Genomic DNA, 21,677 nt, shown 5'->3' with positions numbered 1-21,677 from the left:
ATATGTAAATAATGCTTCGGTATTGTAAACTGCCCAGAGAGTGCTGTAAAGTACCATGGAGCGGTATATAAATCTAAATGGTATTGCTATCAGGGTAAAAGCAATTTGGTACCCTACAAAGGTGAACTTTAACTCCTCCAGTTGCTGTACAAATGAGCGGCAGATGGTAATTGAAATCGGCAATATTTGCAGGGCACCAGATTGCCCATCCCTGAGATACAGCATAACTAATCCAAATAATGTAAAGCACTTGGAAGGATTTCATCGAGTATAAACTATTTTGCAAAAATACCAATGGCATATGTCAGAAAAGAACTCTTTTTGTACAAAATGTTTGTTAAAACATATTCACATTACTAAAATAGTAGCATTTCAAATAATAATATTATTTGAGTTTGCAGCTTATGTCACCATTTTTTGAAGGAAGGCTTTAATCCTCCTTACATTGAGAAAAAGCAATTTAACAGTGAAAATGTTTGGGCTGGTTGCTGCTGATAAGGCCAGCCACATGACTAGGGAATTTTCCACTCTTCAGGCAATTTACAGCACTTGCTGAATTTCTAAAAACTTAACAGCAAAGCTGCGACACAGATTTCATAATAGTGAACAGGAAAAAAATGCAAATCACACCTTAGATAACTAGATGAATATTAAAATACTTATTTCCTGAAATCTCTTCAGTTTTCTTTAAAGGAATGGTAGTAACCCACTGTTGTTAATAATAATAATAATAATAATAATAATAATAATAATAATAATAATAATAATAATAATAATAATAATAATAATAAGAAGAAGAAGAAGAAGAAGAAGAAGAAGAAGAAGAAGAAGAAGAAGAAGAAGAAGAAGAAGAAGAAGAAGAAGTAGTAGTTGGAAGGGACCTTGGAGGTCATCTAGTCCAACCCCCTGCTCAGGCAGGAAACCCTATACCATTTCAGGCAAATGGCTGTCCAGTCTCTTCTTAAAAACCTCCAGTGTTGGAGCATTCACCACCTCTGGAGGCAGGTTGTTCCACTGGTTAATTGTTCTAACTGTCAGGAAGTTTCTCCTTAGTTCTAGGTTGCTTCTCTCCTTGACTAGTTTCCATCCATTGCTTCTTGTCCTGCTTTCAGGTGCTTTGGAGAATAGCTTGACTCCCTCTTCTTTGTGGCAGCCCCTGAGATATTGGAACACTGCTATCATGTCACCCCTCACTCTTCTCTTCGTTAAACTACACATACCCAATTCCAGCAACCGTTCCCTAAAACAAAGACATTATTGATCCCTGAGAAATAACAAAAGGTGGTCCCTGTCCTTGAAAAAGACTGCACAGAAAGAGATGAGTAAGGAGGGGAAAGGAAAACAAAGCTGCCCCAAAGAAAAAATAACAGGGCTGTGCTCTCTCAACTGAGCTAGTAAGATTGGCCCTGCTTCCTGTCACTCCCTCTGCTGTGGTCTGGTGAAATGGCTATTAGATGTTAACTGGGGAAGAACCCAAAGGTTTTTCTTAAATCTCTTGGGATTTTGCCCTCTGTCCTCTTCAGTCATTCTACCTTCCAAATAAAAAGCTTTCTTCCTTAACCAAAGCAACATATTTGCGTGATCATTTCTAGAATTTATTTCAATACAGTGAAACTACCTGTCAGGTATCGGGTGACATCTATATAATGATTTTGAATGAGTGGGATCAGCCCACCACTTTTAGTAAGAGAAACAAGTAAACAATCCATTGGGCTTTTTACATTTCTAGAAGCATTCTTATAAATATAAAATATATATTTTTCATATATATATATATATATATATATATATATATATATATATATATATATATATATATATATATATATATATATATCTTCTGCCAACCTAGCAGTTCGAAAGCACGTAAAAATGCAAGTAGAAAAAATAGGGACCACTACGGTGGGAAGGTAACAGCGTTCCGTGCGCCTTTGGTGTCTAGTCATGCCAGCCACATGACCACGGAGACGTCCTCGGACAATTTTATACATACATATACATATACATACATACATATATATAATTTATATTTATATTATAGTACTATAATCTCATTCTTGGTTAACATATGTTTTGCAGAAATCATTTTTTCTTGTTGCAAACGGTTGGAGTATATGACCTTTAAAAGATGTAAAGTCCAATAACACGAAAAAAGAACTTTCTGAAACCTTTTAAGAAAAATCCCAGTGTACGAATAAGTAACAACCAAAAAACTCATAAACTAAATTTAGTTCTTATTACTTTTACAAAGGTCAAAGTATACAACCATTCATCAGCTTAGAAAAATCACCATTCTTCATAGCTTTACTGTCTTCTTGAAGGCTCAAGAAAAGGTTACTATCTTCCTGAAATACTCACATGCATTAATAACTGATGTATCATGTGCAAGTATGCCCTGAGATAATTCTACTGATTTTCAGAGTACCTAATGGTGTCAAAATAAAAAATAATAATAATCACAATGTCAAGAAAAGCTACAAAAAAGTAACCAAGCATCCATTCTGAACACATGGGGCAGGCTATAAGAATTACTAGAAATCGGAATTTGTAATACTTCTGTAATAACTGCATATTATCAAGCTACAATTGTGATGGCAATACTCTTTTCCCTGCAACTCTATCTACCCAGTGAAGGTTTTTCCAAAGTCAAAGGGCTCTTTAATAGAATCCTCTGGGACATGTTTATTTTATTTAAAAACTTATATAGCCGTTCCGTCATATTTACCAGAATCCTGGGTGACTCACAAAAAAACAATAAAATCATTAAAAATATAAGAAGTGTTTGAGCGATAGTTTGAGGATAAAATCTGTTGAAGTAAATAAATTAGACATGGTCTGATACAAAATTTTTGAATTGTTTTTGGTTTTTATTACCAAGGTTATGTGGGAAATGCTTGGTAAGTTCATCAATCCCCGTTTATTCATTGTTGCACCCACATTTCCTCATACCATAAACTTGTAAGTTGAGGGTTGTTCATTAATGCAACCCGAATGAGTGACAAACAGAAGCAATCTTTAGAACAGTGCTTTACCCACCTGGCTACAGAGTACATGAAAAGAAAATCATTGTCTGGTGATCCAGGAGTCTTGCTGTAGTCAGTATATTTTTTCTGGGTAGTATTTTTGATATCTTTCATCACTGACTCCATTTCTTTACTTAAATTGGTTTCTGACTGTTAAAGAAAAGAGGGCTTGAATATGTTTAGCAAAACCAGCAGCAGTAACAGAAAAAACACAAGACAAAGAGTTCTGCAAATATAAGACGGTGAAACATTAAATAGAATTTTGCAATATTACATTAAACCTTAACAGAGAGATGCTCAACAAACTCTTAGCTATTCAATAAAGTATTCACTGGAGTTCACTGACAGAGATATTTTAAACAAACACTTCCAACATGCTAGCCTTTCATTAAGATTAGACATAATTTATATTTTTGTTGTGTTATTGTTTCTGAAATCAGCACATGTGATTGAATACAAAACATAAAGTTCACTTTAATAAAAAAATAGGCTATATTCTTTTAAAAGCTAAGCAGTACAAAGTAAGAAGAAATAGAAAAAACTAAAACGTATTAACTGGAACATATTAATCAGTATTGTAATATCTGCTCAAAAGTATAGAATTGTAATTTATTTCCAGGCAGATTTGGGTAAATTGGAGCCCAAAGTTTATAAACGAAAGTGAATGTCATTATAAAGCTTCAAAATAGAAAACTATATATAAAAAGGTTATGATAAAATGAATAATCCATAATGATAAACCTTCTAAACTGGAAGATTTTAAATAGTTTTCAGTCATAAATGCAGTTATTTTTACACCATTACAACACTGCTTGAAATATGATTTAGTTCTATAAAAAGAAGCTGGAAAGCATGGATTTAATAATCAATAAATACTTATGTTAAAATTCAACAGCAAAATGCTGAGATAACCGTAACTTTATTTTAAAGGTGATATAATTGAATCTATCTATTTGAAACATTAATTTTCCTGAAACATTTGCATTTAATGGAGAAATGGTAGAGAATGTTCAACTTTTGAAATTTTACCAAACAGGTGATGAATTATGAGGAGAGAAACAGAATGAAGATGGAAAGACAAATTAACAAAGGATCTTTCTGCCTTACACTGATGCTTACTGGGAAAGTTCCCAGCTGCTCTTGAAGTTCTTCCACCTCCTTGATGAGCTCCTGCATATTCTTGGTACTGTGACACTGAGAAAGGTTTCGCTCTACATTGTTGCCAGGATAACATGGAAGGACACTGTTGGCAAACTGCCTACACAGAGGACAGGTAAATTCTCCCTTGTCCACAGCAAAACCCTGGAGAACCTGATCATTCTAAAAGAAACAACAAAATAAGTGAATTTCAGAAATGGCAAACATTTATAATTGTAACTGTGTTGTTTATGAAATGGATGAAGTACTGCAGCATGTTTATAAATGTGGATTTCATTTCTTATACATTAAAAGTTCACCGAAGTTTCACCAATATCTACTGGAAACTTCTCATAATGAATAAAAAATGTTATAAAAGAAACTTTTCATTTTGTCTTACCCGTAGAGATTCCATGTAGGATTTATGACAATCTATGTGTAATGTATGGCCACATGTTTGCACATATACACCTCCTTCCCAGCCAATCGATACTGATTGCAGACAAGAACTCTAAACAGTAAAGCATTACGTTTAAGATAATACACGTGGATACATCATTACTTTAAAATACAGGACACTAATTCATTAAGGTATTCATATTTTTATTAATGAGCAAGAATGGTATAGACACTGTTAAATCTAAAAAGGACTGCTGTGGTTACTAAATAATTGTACTGTATTATGAGTGAAAAGAATAAAAACAAATACAAATTACAAAAAAAGTATTACAAAAAAGTTTGAAAAAGAAAAGGAGAAAAAAAAGAAAATAAAGTAACATCCCCCTTTAGCTCAGTAGACAATTTTAAAAGCTTATCAATTTCTAAATACAATATAATTTGTCTTCAGCCCCATAGTTCATCTCTTCAGTAAAAAAAAAATCCCAAAGCTTTGTCAACAAAAGTTCAGCAAACCACATTATTTTACTTTTAACTCTTATATTCCTTCCCTATGTTTTAAGAATCTTATTTTAACCCCTTCAAAATGAGTCCCAGAACTAGTTTTTTTTAAAACCAGAAATCTTTCACAACTTATAACAGATTTCTTTTGCATATCCAATAATTAAAGTTTCTCTTTTTGTTTGTCACCTAATAAAATCCTTCAAGAAATAACAGAGCTCTCTTTTTTCCAGTAAGAAAAAGTTATCCAAGTCAGTTTCTTGGTTCAATAAGGAGTAAATTATCCGTCAGTTCCATTTGTGTGCCCATATCTTTCTCCATTTTCTTCTCATTGCTTATCATATTTAAAACCTCCTTCAAAATAATTTCAAAATTATCCGTTGCAACTTGTTCTAGTTCGGCAACTTCATTACAACACAACAACAACAACAACAATTCAAAGCTATAATTCCAAATCTGTTAACTTTCCAAAATCCACATTCTAAGCACCCTTTTGCTGCATAATTAAAAAAAATCCATATATTTACAAAACTTTAAAAATCACATTTATGCTACTTTCCTCTAAGGCAGGGGTGTCAAACAGCCCGCCCACGGGTCGGATGAATCATGCCAAAACTGCGCCCATCCCAGCTCCAGCACTGGGGAAAAAGTCGTGATATGTCGTGACTCGTCACGTGACATGGCAAGTTTGACACCCTTCCCCTAAGGAGAAGGGCCTTCAGCTGACAAATACAGTAAAACTTTGCCAGTCTGAAAGGTATTAATTTTTCTAGTACAATAAAAAAAAGAAATCCAAAGAGTGATTAACAAACATGACTTGGTTGAGCTTAATGTCCATAAAAGGCTACATTACAAGGGCCAGCTTGATGGAATCCAGATTCCTAGTCATTCAATTCATAAACCGATCACAAAATAATCTGCTCATGAATGGTGGCTTCTGGAATCACTTGAATAATCTCAACAATCTTGCCTTCCTCTAGAGAGATTCGCCAACCTGGGTCCAGCATCCAGCCACAATTCTCATCATAAATGCCCTCACAGAAATCCCAGAACTGTTACAGTTATAAGTGTTGTTATTACTACAGAAATTAGCCTAGAAAACATTATTATTATATACACTGAGTAATAGCGGTTGCATTTGGAATACAATTTTCAACACAGAGTAAAGCTTTAACATTTTAAAAACAAATTTGTAACTAATTAAAATTATCTCTTGAAACCTTCCTTAATAATTTTAATTATATATACTATTATAATTATATATACTGTTAAGGAAATTAGCAACAGGATTTATTTTTACTGTTCAGAGCATTTCAGCAGACAATTCAAAGGATTTCAGAGGTATACATTTTTCTTCTAACCAAAATTTATTTATTTTTCTCGCTATAATTACTTTAGCAACTAATTTTCTAGAAAGCACAATCATTTGAGTCCATAAATATTAATGTATAGATTAGTTTCAAGTTTTTGAAGAAATTACACAAGACTCTATTAAAGAGATAATTAATGTAGCTTGATTTAAGTGCTGACATGTTGACTCATAGTATAGTTTCTTCATACATAAAATTTCTCCAAGATAATCTGTCCTGCATCTAGCTTTTTAAATCTCTCAATAGTGTATTCACTGCTGTTGTAATTGAGTCCACCCACCCTGCTGCTGGTGATTTTGTTTATTTCCTACCTTTGTTTTTATAAATAATTCAAGGTGGTGAATATATCCCACACACCTTTCTCCACTTATTTTCCCCATATCAAAAACTCAGTGAGATGAGTTGGGTTGAGAGAAAGTGACTGGCCCATGGTCTCCCAGCTGACTTTTTTTTTTTAATTCCATTTATATCCCGCCCTTCTCCGAAGACTCAGAGCGGCTTACAAGCTTAGCAATAGCCTTCATTCTATGTATATGCCTGCTTATTAGGGCTTTCACACACACCCCAAGCAGCATTATTACAAAGTCAGCTTAATTGCCCCCAACAATCTGGGTCCTCATTTTACCTACCTCGGAAGGATGGAAGGCTGAGTCAACCTTGAGCCTGGTGGGATGCGAACCTGCATTAATTGCAGGCAGCTGGTGTTACTTAAGGAGGCATTAGCCCACTGCTAATGGCCAAGGCGGGACTTGAACTTTTGGTCTGTTGCTTTAGACTAAATATTACAGAACTTTTGCATAATATCCAAAATATAATACTTTGTCATTTGTGTCTTGAGAATTCTAGATTGCTTTATTTTATGATCCATTTATTTATGTTCCTGGCTATCCGTTGTATTCTGAAGACCATTCTCCAACGCTAATATTCAGAAGTATTTATACTTTATATCCTGCTTCTTTAAATTCCAACTTCTGCATGCATAGCTGCATCACAAGAAAGCCATTATCTACACTGTTCTAACTATTTGATATAGACTCCTGAGCATCTTTTCCAAGACCTTTATGGTTACAAATCTGTTGTATATTTCTTGACAACTGATTCCCTTACTGTTGAAAGCACAGCGCCAAAAGCAAAAATTATCCACCATTCTATGTCAACTTTAATGTTGTTCTAACCAGTTCCATGCCTGTTTGTTGTATTGCTGTCATTTAGTTGTAGTCCTACTTTTTCAATATATTCCTTGACTTTCATTACTAGAGCTTCCTGCTCATTTGCAGTTTTTGGCATTTTCCGCTATTAAAGGAGAGTTCCCAGAATAGTGCAGGTTATTTATGTTTGTTCCTCTAACTTTAAAACCACAGTTACCTTTTTCCAAACTGGCTTGTCTCAACATATATTCAGCATGTGAGCAGAACATAATGAAGCAGAATGGTTCCAGATCAGGAAAGGAATGTGACGAGATTTCCTTCAACAAAATCATCCTTGCAAAACTTTTATAACATAAACTCTAGTTCTAAATAAGTTCAATACAAGAAAACAAATGGAGTAGTCTTCCACCATGCAGCTACAAAATCTACGTACATCTTTAAAGAACTGCTGTAAAGTTGCAAGGCGTGTTTCAAATATTGCCGAACAAGTATCATTAGGATATATTTGTTCCTTTTCAGATGTTGGTAACTTCTTAGGCTCAGTAGTATTACGGCACTGTCCCAAAACTAGACAGGGAGAGAGAGACAGAGAGAGGGAGAGGGAGAGGGAGAGAGAGGGGGGGGAGGAGGAGGAAGAGGAGAGGGAGAAAGAGAGAAGATATTTACAGCATATCACAAAACAGAATTAAAGTGCCCATCCATGCAGGGTAAGTGAGTTAAGAGTCACAGAACTGATTAAATTACTTGCACTGAACAATAACTATTTGTTGTATGGATATTATATTATCAAGCCAATACGATCAAGAAAATGTTACATTTTATTTTAACAAGCAGTTAAAATATTATTTGTATTAATGCCTTTCTCTTCATTCACACACACACATACATAAATTGTACTCTTAATTTTTATTTAACCTAATTGTACTCTTATATTTTATTTAACCTAATGTTTCTATTCTCTAATAAGTGAGAACTTGGATAATTTATATCTGCGTATAAAGAGGTATGTGCCTTGCCTCTCATTCTCCTTATTAGTTCCTTTGCAGTACAGTAGCAAATATTCTTAGACAAATATATTCTTCATCTCACTAATCTGTTGGTGCCACTAGAGTTTGATTTTGAAGCCATACCTGAAGAAGCTTGTAAGAGAACAACTAATCCTGTTGGTCGCTCTTCAGTAGAAGGGCCACTTTGGCCACAAATAACACAATCATAGATGGCTTCAGAAACATGTTCTTCTGCTGTTGCAATCTCCATAGCAATATCAGCATCTGGTGATTCTAAAGAATGGAGAAATAAGACTGAATAGGGAAAATTAATTGCAATTTGAACTATTATAATGTGAAGTTTATTGCTTTCCCCTGGAGGATGTTTTTTTACGGTCAGACCTTACCGATGCAATACATCATCTCCATGCTTTTAAAAGTGTTGGTTGTAACAGACTATAAGAACAGCCTGGGAGCCTGGTATGTATTTTAGTTCTGCAATGTTGGAAAATTTATTTATTAGATTTTGCAACATAATGGACTTATTAGGTTCATATGTAACTGTAGTACACAGCATGAGTGGTCAACCAAATATAGCTGAGTTGGTCAACCAGGACACTGTGAAGATTTCAGCACGCAAATCGCCAAGATGACAACTGAATGCTAATGTCAAAGCTGAAAAATAAGATTCAAATGTGGCATAGACTTCATTTCATCTTGTTTGCTTATTTATTGGGTAACAGTCATGCTGTTTGATACAGCCTGGATAGTATGACCTTGGAGAAGATCTTCAAAAGTTCAATTAATATCTCTGACTCATTGTTAGTGGCTTCAGGGATCTGCTGCCCTTAGGATTTGTTCTCACAGAGTGACTAACAAATGGAATGACTAACTACAGTAGGCCTGCTTAATAAAAGCCTGGCAATGTTTGCAGGAGCCCACTATGTGACCCTTCCCAAAGACAAAATAACAAAGCCATCTGAGCCATAGAGCTGAAGTATTGGCACTAGTGGAACAGAACTTTCCAAGATAGACAGATGGCTGAGGCCAGCAGAGTAAAAGAGAACTATTGTAAACTATATCCGACAAGAGCCATCAGTGCATCGGAATAGATAAAGAATGAAATGAAATAAGATGACTACTGAAACCATGAACTCATGGTCTCCTGCTTTCTAGCATGGTGTCTTAACCACTGGGCCAAAGTGGCTCTCATTTTACAATATACATTTTTTAAAAAATAAGCCATAATACTCCTGTATTTAAATTAACGCTTTGAATGCCCAATATCTTTCAGGTTTAGCTCAGCTAAACTTAAGATCATGTGTACATTTACTTAATTAGCTGAAGAACTCCAAAACAAAATTCACAGCATTAATCTTAATTGTTTTTATGAACTGATTTATTTTGAGAAGTTCCCATTTTCAGTAATCCAGAGTTACTCTTATTTGGCATTTTAGCACCAGACCAGACAATATATCGCCAATGTCTACCTTGTATTCAAATAAATAGAAAATAAATATACAGAATAGTTACTAGTTATTGCAGTTTGGGAGATCAAGAGAACTTTCAGCAAACGTGTGTGTGTGTGTGTGTGTGTGTGTGTGTGTGTTTGTGTGTGTGTTTAGAAACAACAACAGGCAGTCCTGGATTATTGGAACAAACACAGACCTTTCTGATCCTCCAGAACAGGGGTGTCAAACTGCCAGCCTGCGGGCCGGATGCGTCATGCCGAAACTGTGCCGGCAATGGAAAAAAAGTCACGATACGTTACAACACGTCACATGATGTTGTGAGTTTGATACCTCTGCTCCAGAATTTGATAGTTAAATGTTTTCTGTTTTCATATCTTTTAAATGTAAACACCCAAAAACAGTTAATATTCCAAAAAGTTAAAGAGTTTACAATGTGTAACTGGAAGCAGCGCTGCCCTTATGAAACTGCAGCATCAAGATAATTCCCAGAATCAGCAGGATAATGATTGGTTGGTCTAACATAGCATGTGTGTTCTCAGAAGACCAGTGCAAGCTATTTATGTTCTAAAACGGTGCCGTGCGGTTTCTCTCTTTCTCACCTTCAACTTTTCAAAAAGCGTTACGTCAGAAACTGAGCGTGCTAAATGATGCAATATTAATAAGAGATTGGGGGGGGGAAACAACTCTACCTACACTACAGTTTAAATGGATACTCTTTGTGAATTCTCAGATAACTAAAATTCACACATTAATTTTACAGTTTTCTGAATATATCACATACGATCATATTAGTCAGATTTGAAGGTCATACAGTTTTATGCAAAATGATGCAATTTTTCCCTTAGAACAGCTGTTCTAAAGACATCATTTATGGCAGCAATGAAAAACTGGCCAGCCATGAATTATTATTACCAGTACATGTTGTTTTGCCTTATAACAACTTGAAATTCATCAATTTCCTGTCTAAAGACCTAAACCAGGGGTAGCTCATGCTGGCTCAGGAATTCTGGGAGTTGAAGTCCACGAGTCATAAAAGAGCCAAGGTTGCCTACCCCTGACCTAAACCAAACATGATTAAGGAAAGAACATAGGAAATTGCTGTATGTTGAATAAGGCTCCTGATCCAGTTTTATTGGCTTTGACCATAAGTAGTTTTTGAAGTTACAGGCAAAAAATTTTCCTGCTCTACCAAGGGAATTACCCACAGACCTTCTGCAGAGATAATACTATATATAATCAGTTCAAGATGATTTGCAGTTAGCAGAGCATTTACAAAAAACAAAAAACAATTATCAAGAAATCTAGAAAAAGACATGTCCACCTTCTTTCAATGCCAATTTCATTCTCCTAACCACTTCTATTTGGCATTAGCTAAAAAAAAACCTTTAAAATAAGTTTATTAAATAAACTGATTTAAAAAGTAAATTAAATTAGCTAAAATATAAGTATTTACTTAGTTTTAAATGATTTATTTAAAATAAAGGGAAATATAATTCAAGGAAAACCTTTAATTTCAAATAATTTGAAATAAGACAACAGTACAGGTAGTCTTGACTTACAACCACAATTAAGCCAAAAATTTCTCTTGCTAAGACAATCGTTAAGTGAATTTTGCCCCATTTTATGACCTTTCTTAAGACTGTTGTTAAGCGAATCACCGCAGTTGTTAAGTTAGTAACACAACTGTTACTGGCTTCCCCTTTGACTTTGCTTATCAGAAAGTAGCAAAAGGTGATCACATGACCCCAAGACACTACAACAGTTGTAAATATGAGTCAGTTGCCAAGCATTTGAATTTTGAATATGTGACCAAGGAGATGCTGCAACACTAAGTGTGACAAATATCATGTCACTTTTTTCAGTGCCGTTGTAATTTCGAATGGTCACTAAATGAATTGTTGTAAGTCGAGGATTACCTGTCTACCCTTTAAGACAATCCTCAGAGTGACTGGAAAATATTGATTCAGATACTTTAGATTATCCTGAGGGCTACACATTGTAATTTGTTCAAACCCAGGATTGAATCAGACAATTGGGAGATATTTAAATAGAAGAAACCTTATGCTTCAGAAGTCTGGAGGATAGTTACACTGAGTGTCCAAAACAGGTGATACATTTCTCCCCAGACTCTCCTATAGCCTGGAGTAAGAAAGAAGGGGTTCATTTTTATAACTGAGAGCTTCAGTTTCTAATATACATAATTTATTGAAAAATCCCTTTTCCAAAAAGACTACACAGCTGCCTTTGAAAACCACTGGCCCAGAATGCATGTGACCAGGTACATGGGTTACCTGTATGTTTTTAGCTTAAATTCAAGGTGTTGGTAGAGAGTCAAGCCTAGCCAATTTCATAAGTTTACTGTGATGGAGAAAAACAGGATGGTGCACATAATATCATCATGGGTTTTGAATTAAAGATATAAATTTATATTTTGAATTAATTAATTAATTTTGAATTAAAGATATAAAGATATAAATTACACTTAGGTAATCCTTGATTAACAGCCACTGATTCACCACCATTCGAAGTTTTGACCGTGCTGAATGAGTAATGATTATGATAGGTCCTCAAAAGTTCCCATGGCTCCGGCACCCCGTGGTTATGTGGTTGAGATCTGTGCACTTAGCAACTGGCTTGCCATTACAAAAGTTGCAGCGTCCCGCAGTCATGTGATTGTGATTTGCAGCCTTCCCTGCCAACTGCTCCCAATCAAAGTCACTAGGGAAGCTAGCAAGGAAGGTTGCAAGTTGCTTGGGTAAATCTTCCCCACCCATACACTAGTCCTGAGCCTTGCTGCGTTTGTCCACACCCTCTCAGCCACTTGTACACTCTTGCACACCCTCCCCCACCCAGCAGCAGCCACCCCAACCCTGCTTTGCCCTACATACCCCTTCCCCCGCTCTGCCACCCAGCGGTAGCCACTTACCTGGGTGCTGGCCTGCTTGCAAGCTGTCTGGGGACTTGCAGCTTCCCGTTGGCTTCCCTACTGACTTTGGATCTTGGAAGCTGGCAGGAAGTTGCAAGGAGGTGCTCACCTAATGACCCTCAGTGCTCACTTAATGACAGCCACGACGGGGAACTGCAGGGATTGTTTATCGCTAAGTCATGTGGTCATGGGACATAATGCTTTATGACTACACTGCTTAGTGGCAGAAATTCTGATCCTAATTGCTGTTGTAACTCAAGGACTACCTGTACATAAATAAATAACATTTTAAAGCCAACAACCTCAGTTACTGTGCCCGGGCATGCATAGGAGCAATGAAAGACTCGGGAAAATACAAGTTTTAGTTTTGGCAACATTATGGAGATGTCACCTCAGGGATGACTCATCATCACACATCCTGCCACCTATCTTAATTCAAAAGTATATTTACCTGAGTCCATGTCAATACCGTGTAAATCTCAAGAAAAGTGTGGGACCTTTAAGGAATAGCTGAGCAGTAATGAATGTGCCCATGCTAAAACTGAAGTATCCTTGTCTGCTTCAGATGCAACTACTACAACAAATATAAAGACCTATTCCTTTTTTCAATGTATGTTTAACATGGAAACAAAACTGCTTATATATTTAGAGCAGAGATTCATCATCACTGTTTGTCTGGAACTTCATTTTGAATGTAAACAATTATTTCCATAGTTACTCTTTCCTATTTGTTCTAAAATGGAATCTAAAGAGGAGATACTACTTTGTTCCTTTCAGTCCAAAAGAGTTTCTAGTCTTCCTCATTTGACTTTTAACTTCATTTCCCAATGTCAAGAACAATGACTGATGCAAACAGACTGCACATCTTACCAACATCCATAGTAGTTTCCATAAAACTTTTCTGCCTTGATGCAAATTCAGCCAAAAGCTTCTGCTGTCGTTCCCTGGCCTTTTGTCGTCTAATGAAATAAAAAAGGGGGGATAATTATAAAGTGATTGTTGACATTTATTTATAAGGTCTATTTATAGATTGATATGGGAAGAAATTTGCATTATTTTTTTCCTGCTCAAATCTGAAAGGTTATTTTTGCCCCAAAGTCACTTTCAAGTGTTTCAACTTTTCTTTTATTGCTTTCTCTTCTAGCCTGCTAGGTCAGAAGCAGAAAATGGGAGCTTCTTTATCATTACAAGAAAGGTTCATGGTTTCAGTTAAGAAATAACTCGTTACCTGTGCATTACTTCTGAGAAATCCTGAAAGATGACAAATGTTCTTAGCTCCAAATAATAGACTAGCTCAAGGACTAACAGATCAAAAGACATCAATGCATGCTATTTTGATTAGCAAGCTATTTGCATACGTGCCGAAAGACATACAATTAGACGAATACATAAGTGGATTGAAAACTGCATTCAAGGACACTAATCAATGGTATCCTATCAAACTGGAATCAGCCATCAAGTAAAATGCCACAGGAGCTGGTCATGAGACCTATATTCCTCAACATTTATACCACTGGATGAAAAAGTAAATGACATTGATTATAAAAATTGCAGACAACACAAAATAGCTAATACCCTAGAATCCTAGTATATTGTTTTGAAAGGGTCTGCAACACCAGCCAGATCATAAAACAAGGAAGTGGTTCAAGATAGGAAAATGTGGAGAAAGCTGGTCCACAGAATCGATGAGAATCAGACACAATTAAAGGGATATCATCATCACCATCATCTGTTATCAGATTCAACATCTTCACCAGCGCAAGAATCCTTAAATTATTCTGAAAAGGAGGCCATCCAGCCTCCATTGGAAAAGTTCCCACGAGTAGTGTGTCCGTGTTTTCCACTCTACTATTCAAGGTATTCTATTAACAAGTATTACCATCAATAATTTTTCCTACTGCTCAGCCTGTATCTTTCTTTTCTTTTCAATTCAATCTGTTGATCTTCCTCCTGCTCTCAATTCCAACAAGAATAAATACAATCCCTCTTGCTTATGTCACTTTAGACCCTTATAGAGCACTATCGTATTTCTATTTAGTCTTCTCTTTTGTAAGTTAAACATACCTCTCTCTTTTAACACCTTGAACCAAACTGCAGCCTTTCCATATTTATTTAATGTGCAGAGTCCAGAACCAGGTAAAATATTCTAATTGTAATCTAACCAGTAAAAAATACAACTGGAAATAATACCTCCTCCTGTGAAATGGATGTGATGTTTTTGTTAATACAGGCCAGAATTGCATTGGACTTTTTTTGCTCATATTACTCCTAGAATTTTATCACACACCATTGTGAAGCCAGGTTTCCTCATCCTGTAGCCAGGTGCAGAATGTTATACTTGTCACAGGTAAACATTATCTCACTGACTATTTTAAATGCTGGTTTTGTTCTTTAGGATTCTAGCCAATACACCTAATACCACTTGCAAATTTCTGCTTCATCACTGGATGATTTTAAAAATATCAAACAGTACTGGGCTAAGGATGGAGAACTGTGGGGTTCTACCTGAGACTACCTCACGGCAATGTCAAATCATTTATGACAGGCATGTCAAACTCGTGATGTATCGGGACTTTTCCCCCATTGCTGGCAATGGAGTGGGCACGGTTTCGGCGTGACGTATCCGGCCCACGGGCCAGCAGTTTGACATGCCTGATTTATGAGTACCCTTTGGGTGCAATTGTTCAACTGACTGCATGCTATCAAAACACAACACCATCCAGGCCAATTAGTTATTTTGCCTGAAAGGATATCAGAAATTTTCTCAAACCTTTACTAACTTTACGGTTATGTCCACATAAAAATATGCTTTAGAAAATTATCAAGGGAACTTAAAAAAAAATCAAATGAGAATGATAAAGGTAGCCCAGACAAAAAGCACAACTAGGTGTGCTAGCACTATCTTTATTGTAAGGAAAAATTAACCTAATCTTGCAAGATAGAAAGTATTTCTTTCCTCCTTTCCTTTTACTCTCTGGGCAACTGGTATGGGGGGGGGGTGTCCTTTCTGAAATGTTTCCAATGCCCTCCCTCCTTCTGTGGGCTGAAATACCTTTTACATGCTGGTAGTCTGCTGCAGCTCTTGCCCTTAACTTCCAAGGTCACTCCCAAATACCATTACAAGGACCAGGAAAAAAAAAGAACAAGGTAGCTTGATAGCTACATCTTTGAAATATGTGAAAGACTGCTGAAGTTGTCTCATCCTAAAGGAGACAATATAGTGGATTCTCCTTCTCTGGATGTGTTAGATAGAGACTGGATGGGGATCTATTGTGACTGTTTAATTTGTGACTGAGAGGGATAGGTTTACTGATCTAAACCAGGGGTAGGCAACCTTGGCTCTTTTATGACTCGTGGACTTCAACTCCCAGAATTGAAGAGCCAACATTGCCTACCCCTAATCTGGTGGTGATGACCTATAAAGCCCTAAATGGCTTGGGTCCGGGATATCTGAGGGAACACCTGCTGCCAGCATCAAGTTCCCTTCGTCCAGTGCGCTCCCACAGGGAGGGTCTTCTCAGGGTGCCACCGGTAAAAGATTGCCAGCGGATAACACCCAGGGGGAGGGCCTTCTCTGTGGGGGCGCCTGCCCTCTGGAACCAGCTGCCTGCGGAGCTTAGGACTGCCCCCGACCTTCGTTCATTTCGCCGGGACCTGAAGACCTGTCTCTTCGAGCTTTCCGGCCCAGGCTGAGAATTTTTAACTGAGGTTTTTAGTTAAGGGATAATTTAATCTTTTTTAATTGTTTTTTAACTTTTGTATTTTGTACTGTTTGATTTTAAATACCCTGTAAACCGCCCTGAGTCCTTCGGGAAAGGGCGGTATATAAATCTAATAAAATCTAAATCTAAACGGCCCCTTCCAACTATGTAATTGCAGGTTATATAATTCGAAACAGTATAGAATACAATAAAACAAAACATTAAATAAAACAAGGACACGCTGTATATAAATTTTAAAAAACAGTGCCCACAAATACGGAATAGTACCATCGTGAGGTATTAAACTGGAAGGGGGCTAAACATGTTTTCAGCACGTAAGTAAATTGTAATCACTCAAAAGAAACTTACATCAAGAATATGTGGCAACTCATATTTTCCCAAGATATCTCCCTCCACTATGTCTTTGTTAAACTGGCTAACTGTAAATAGAAAGCCTTAATAAGGAGACAGAAACAAACTGACAGAATCAGTACAAGTCAGTAATTTTCCGCAATGCCCCAAGGGGGTCCACGCAGAAAGACTGAAAGTATTACAAAGCAACCCAGCAAAATTCTTTTCTATGCCTTAGTTCCTATAGCAACAAATTCTGCCGGCGATGCCAAGTTTGCCTAAGATGAATAAGCTAGAAAATAGGTCATCCAGCCTCTTTATGCTTGGTTTTTCTTCTAGCACCAACAGCAATAGCTGAGCTTCTCAACATCCTGGCTGAGAGATGGCAGTTGCAAGAAGCACTGACAGATAGAACTTTATTGTGATTCATGTTCAGTTGAAATAAAGCAAGTCATATTGGATATTTATGTCTGTGCAATGATTTTACATACTATAAAAGATCTAGCACACAACATTGCCACAATCTGTTCTCTATTGGCATAGGTCTTCTAAGAATGTCTGTACAACATGACTCAGATCAGAAATACGGCTCTGTGTTCTGGAAACTCAATTTTCCATTGTAAAATTTCCAATTTATGCAAATTTATCTATACCAAAATAGTATGATGTTTACTCATGCGCTTGTGACCTCCCGATTGGACTACTGCAACGCTCTATACATGGGGTTGCCCTTGAGGACCACCCGGAGGCTTCAGCTGGTGCAGAATGCAGCCGCGCAGTTTGTGATGGGGGTTTCCTGATACTCCCACGTAACACCTCTGCTCCACGAGCTGCATTGGCTTCCGGTTGCCCTCCGGGTGAGATTCAAGGTGCTGGTGATGACCTATAAAGCCCTAAATGGCATGGGTCCGGGATATCTGAGGGAGCACCTGCTGCCGGCATCAAGCTCCCTTCGTCCTGTGCGCTCCCATAGGGAAGGTCTTCTCAGGGTACCGCTGGTAAAAGATTGCCGACGGACAATACCCAGGGGGAGGGCCTTCTCTGTGGGTGCACCGGCCCTTTGGAACCAGCTGCCTGTACAGCTTAGGACTGCCCCTGACCTCCGCTCATTCTGCTGGGACCTGAAGACCTTACTCTTTGAGCTTTTCTGGCCTGGACTGAGAGTATTAATTGGGGGTTTAATTGGATTTTAATTGGGATTTTTATATTCAAGGTTAATGTAATCATTTTGTTTTTAATTTTTGTAATTGTTGTATTGTTTTCTTTTAAAAAACCTTGTGAACTGCCCTGAGTCCTACGGGAGAAGGGCGGTATATAAGTCTAATAATAAACTAAACTAAACCTATCAGGTGAGTATTTACCAAAATAAAATACATGGCAGTGGCATATATTCTACCATACTACTGTAAAAATACTTTTTACAAATTTAGATTGCGCTCATTATAAAGAGTTGAAGTTCTTACACATGCACTCATTTTTACTGGGAATATTGTCAGAGTTGCAGATGCTAGATGTATTCCTGCTGTAGGGAAGAATTTTTAAATTGCAACGCGAGATTGTTGTGCCATGTTTGTAAAATGTTCTGTCACTCCGAGCACCATTTACATAAAAGAAGTATGCGTAAGTGTTTGAAGGCCTAACCTACTCAACAAATCAATGACAACAACAAAATTCCTCTGCTCTTCTCTCTGGCATTTTCGTTGTTGTTTTTTTTTAATTTTGGAGAATACTCTGTTGTAATGACAAATTAAAAACAATTACATTAAAATGGAAGGTTCCTCAGATCGCTGCTGATACAGTAACAACTAATACATCTGAAAGCTGCTAGACAAGAGATTGAGATTTATATATTTACCAGTTTCATAGCTCACTGAACTCAGTATATTCTGTAAGGCTTACAACACATTAACATTGTAAAAGCTATAGCATAAATACATCCAAATGATGAAAAACAACAGAAATAATAATAATAATTAATAAATAATAATAATAATAATAATAATAATAATAATAATAATAATAATAATAATAATAATAATAATAATAATACTCTAAGATGGACACCAATAAAATTTATTTAAAGTTGAAGGCTCACTAAAATTAAGCTGTCTAAAAATCACAAGGAAGCTTTACAGACTTCTAGGCTAAAGCGTGAGAGCTCCCACAAAGAAGACCTTTTGCCTCAGCCATATGACCCTCACTCCTGAGAAAGGGAAAACTCTTTTAACAAATCTTTAGATATTGTCACTGGATATGCATATTCGATTCAATTCGGTTCTGTAGTTCTTCTCTCTAAAGACAGGCAACAAATAACTAATCAGTAACTATTCCTTTGAGAGACAGATTTGTACAGTGGTTAAAGGCACTGGGCTGGAAACTCGGAGACTTCTAGTCCTACCATTGAAACGAAGCCAGCTGGGTGACTTTGGGCTAGGACCTCTCTCACAGCTGTATGAAAAAGGCAAACCACCGCTGAAAAAACCTTCCCAAGAAAACTGCAGGACTTTTCCTATGGAATCGGTGGGAGTCAAGACTGACTCAAAGGCACAAACATACACAAAAGCTATCCCTTAGAACATCAATTTTGTATTATATGTTCATATACAGGCAACCATCTTAAAAGCTCTTGTACTTTGCCCATTTTAACCAGATATCTGCTTCTGATTCATCTGATTCTTCACTGCGCCCTGACCAACTTCGCATTCACCATGTATTTACTTTTGTTCCAGTTCGTAGACATTCAGCTCCACAAGTCTTGACAGCCCACAGCCCGTCTCCGCTGATGTTCACATGCTTTTCTAGATGCTTGCATTTTACTAGATGCCCATTGACAATGTGGCTAGCAATTGGAACAGACACAGGAATTAACTTTAACTGAAACATTATGTAGGGGCAAATTTCTTGTCTTTTTTTTTACTATAGCTTCACTATATCTTATTCTGTCATTCAAAACTACAAAATTGTCAGGCACAAATAATCTGGAGCAGGAATTGTGTGCAAAGCACTAAGACTTTCTTCACCTGTACTCAAGAATCTGAGAACTAGTGGTCCAAGCTAATTTGGAACTAGAATGGGGTCAATGGAATTCATGCGGGGCTGGACTTGGATCTCCTGTGGATGTGAAATGACTCCAAACTAATTACACATTTAAACCTGCCCTCCAGCTCAGTCTTCTCATCTCCTACAAAAAAATATTTCAAATAATGTTTAATTTTGCTCCTAATTAATGAAACCATTCACCACCAGGTTCAGAAGGGCAGAGTTCAGGGGCATTGAAAGAATACCATAGTGAGATAATTTGTATTCTGCTCTCATGCTAGGTTTAAGAATTTGTATTCCATCCAAATCTAGATATGCCATTAATATTTTGTGGAAAATGATAGAAATGCATTAAAATATTTTAAGGAAACTTAAGATTTTGTTATCATCTAAACAAGTCAAACCCACCAATTACTAGAAAATATACTGTACAACTGTAAAATAAGATAAAATAAAGGATTAAATTAGAACCTGGCTTGTATTACCCATACGGAAGTCTTTGCATGCAACCCACTTCTTTACAGTAAGTTTTCAAATGCAAAATAAGGCAACATTAACAGTTTAAGAACAAAATAATAACACCATGCTTCTCTTGTCCACACTTTAAAACTTACCTTTCTTCTTTGTCCAAAGTTTTCTTCTCTGCTGGACTAATCTTTTTTGGTGGCACAGTTGGAGTTACTCTTCTACATATTTCTTCAATGATGTGTTTGTTTAATCTACTCTGAAAAGCAGCTTTTAATAAAATCCTTTCTACAGCAGTCATTCCATCGCCATGAAAATATTTTGGGTTTTCATGCTGAATTAAAGCATCCATGTTGTCCAACCAAGGAGGATAGTAGGAGTTCTGCTTTCCTGACAGTTTATGATGAAGCTTAATGAGCAAAGACAGTATGCTTTCTTTGATTTCTAAAATAGCTGTTGTTAATTGAGGTGTTGCACCAGGAGCAGACCATTTCATTGAAGACTTCGGTCGAACAGCCTGGCTGGCTTCAGTAGTATTGCGATTAATTATCTCCTGAAATTTCTTTCGACGCTCTGCAACCAAACTGAACACTTGTGCAGTCCCTGAATTCTTAAAAAGTAAGAATATGAGCACTGCATTAGATACCGCAACAACCACTTTTTAGCAGCAACAGCAAAAGATCATCAAAAGTATTCTTATGTGTTCTTTTAGTTTAATCTAAAATGAAACTGACAAATGAAAAATACTGTAACGTGGAAGATTTTATATTACAAATTTTATTTCATATTACAGTATTTAACCTTTAACCTTTATATATAATGTTGAACCATAATGCGCTTAGTTTGGCGTGGAATGGAAATTTATTTGTAACAGTTTAGCAGTGTGTGTGAAATCAGGCCATGTTAGCTTGTTAAACATTTTTTTTCTAAAAATGCTAGCTAAGCATTATATGCAAATGCATCTTAAACGAACAACACGCTCTGTAAGGCTAAAGTGTACATAAGTCTCTCAACTGCTACACCAGATAATGCAATCAGAAGGATCAAATGCTCCTTATCCCATCTTCCTCTTCTACATTTAAACTGACTGAATCCATAAGCTAGGCTTTGATTATTTAAAAATTTTAGCTGCATTTGTGTGCATTGCTAAACATGGTTCATT

The 21,677-nt window shown here is 36.6% G+C and overlaps 1 protein-coding gene across 3 annotated transcripts in view; it reads right to left on the bottom strand.

Annotated features, from left to right (window-relative positions):
• Nucleotides 1-21,677, bottom strand: part of UBR3 (ubiquitin protein ligase E3 component n-recognin 3) — a 106,630-nt gene that overhangs the window by 40,352 nt on the left and 44,601 nt on the right. For 2 of the 3 annotated variants that reach the window (XM_083352215.1, XM_083352216.1), the window contains 7 exons: nucleotides 20,665-21,125; nucleotides 13,830-13,918; nucleotides 8,706-8,855; nucleotides 8,009-8,142; nucleotides 4,561-4,671; nucleotides 4,131-4,343; nucleotides 3,037-3,173 (listed from right to left, as the gene is read on the bottom strand). In XM_083352215.1, the coding sequence (XP_083208341.1) occupies nucleotides 3,037-3,173; nucleotides 4,131-4,343; nucleotides 4,561-4,671; nucleotides 8,009-8,142; nucleotides 8,706-8,855; nucleotides 13,830-13,918; nucleotides 20,665-21,125 (1,295 nt within the window). The remainder of the gene's footprint in view (nucleotides 1-3,036; nucleotides 3,174-4,130; nucleotides 4,344-4,560; nucleotides 4,672-8,008; nucleotides 8,143-8,705; nucleotides 8,856-13,829; nucleotides 13,919-20,664; nucleotides 21,126-21,677) is intronic. The other variant, XM_083352217.1, reaches the window with a different exon arrangement.

Source organism: Vipera ursinii (assembly GCF_947247035.1).
Source record: "Vipera ursinii genome assembly, chromosome: 1".
Lineage (NCBI taxonomy): Eukaryota > Metazoa > Chordata > Lepidosauria > Squamata > Viperidae > Vipera > Vipera ursinii.
This window is presented reverse-complemented; position numbering and strand designations above follow the sequence as displayed.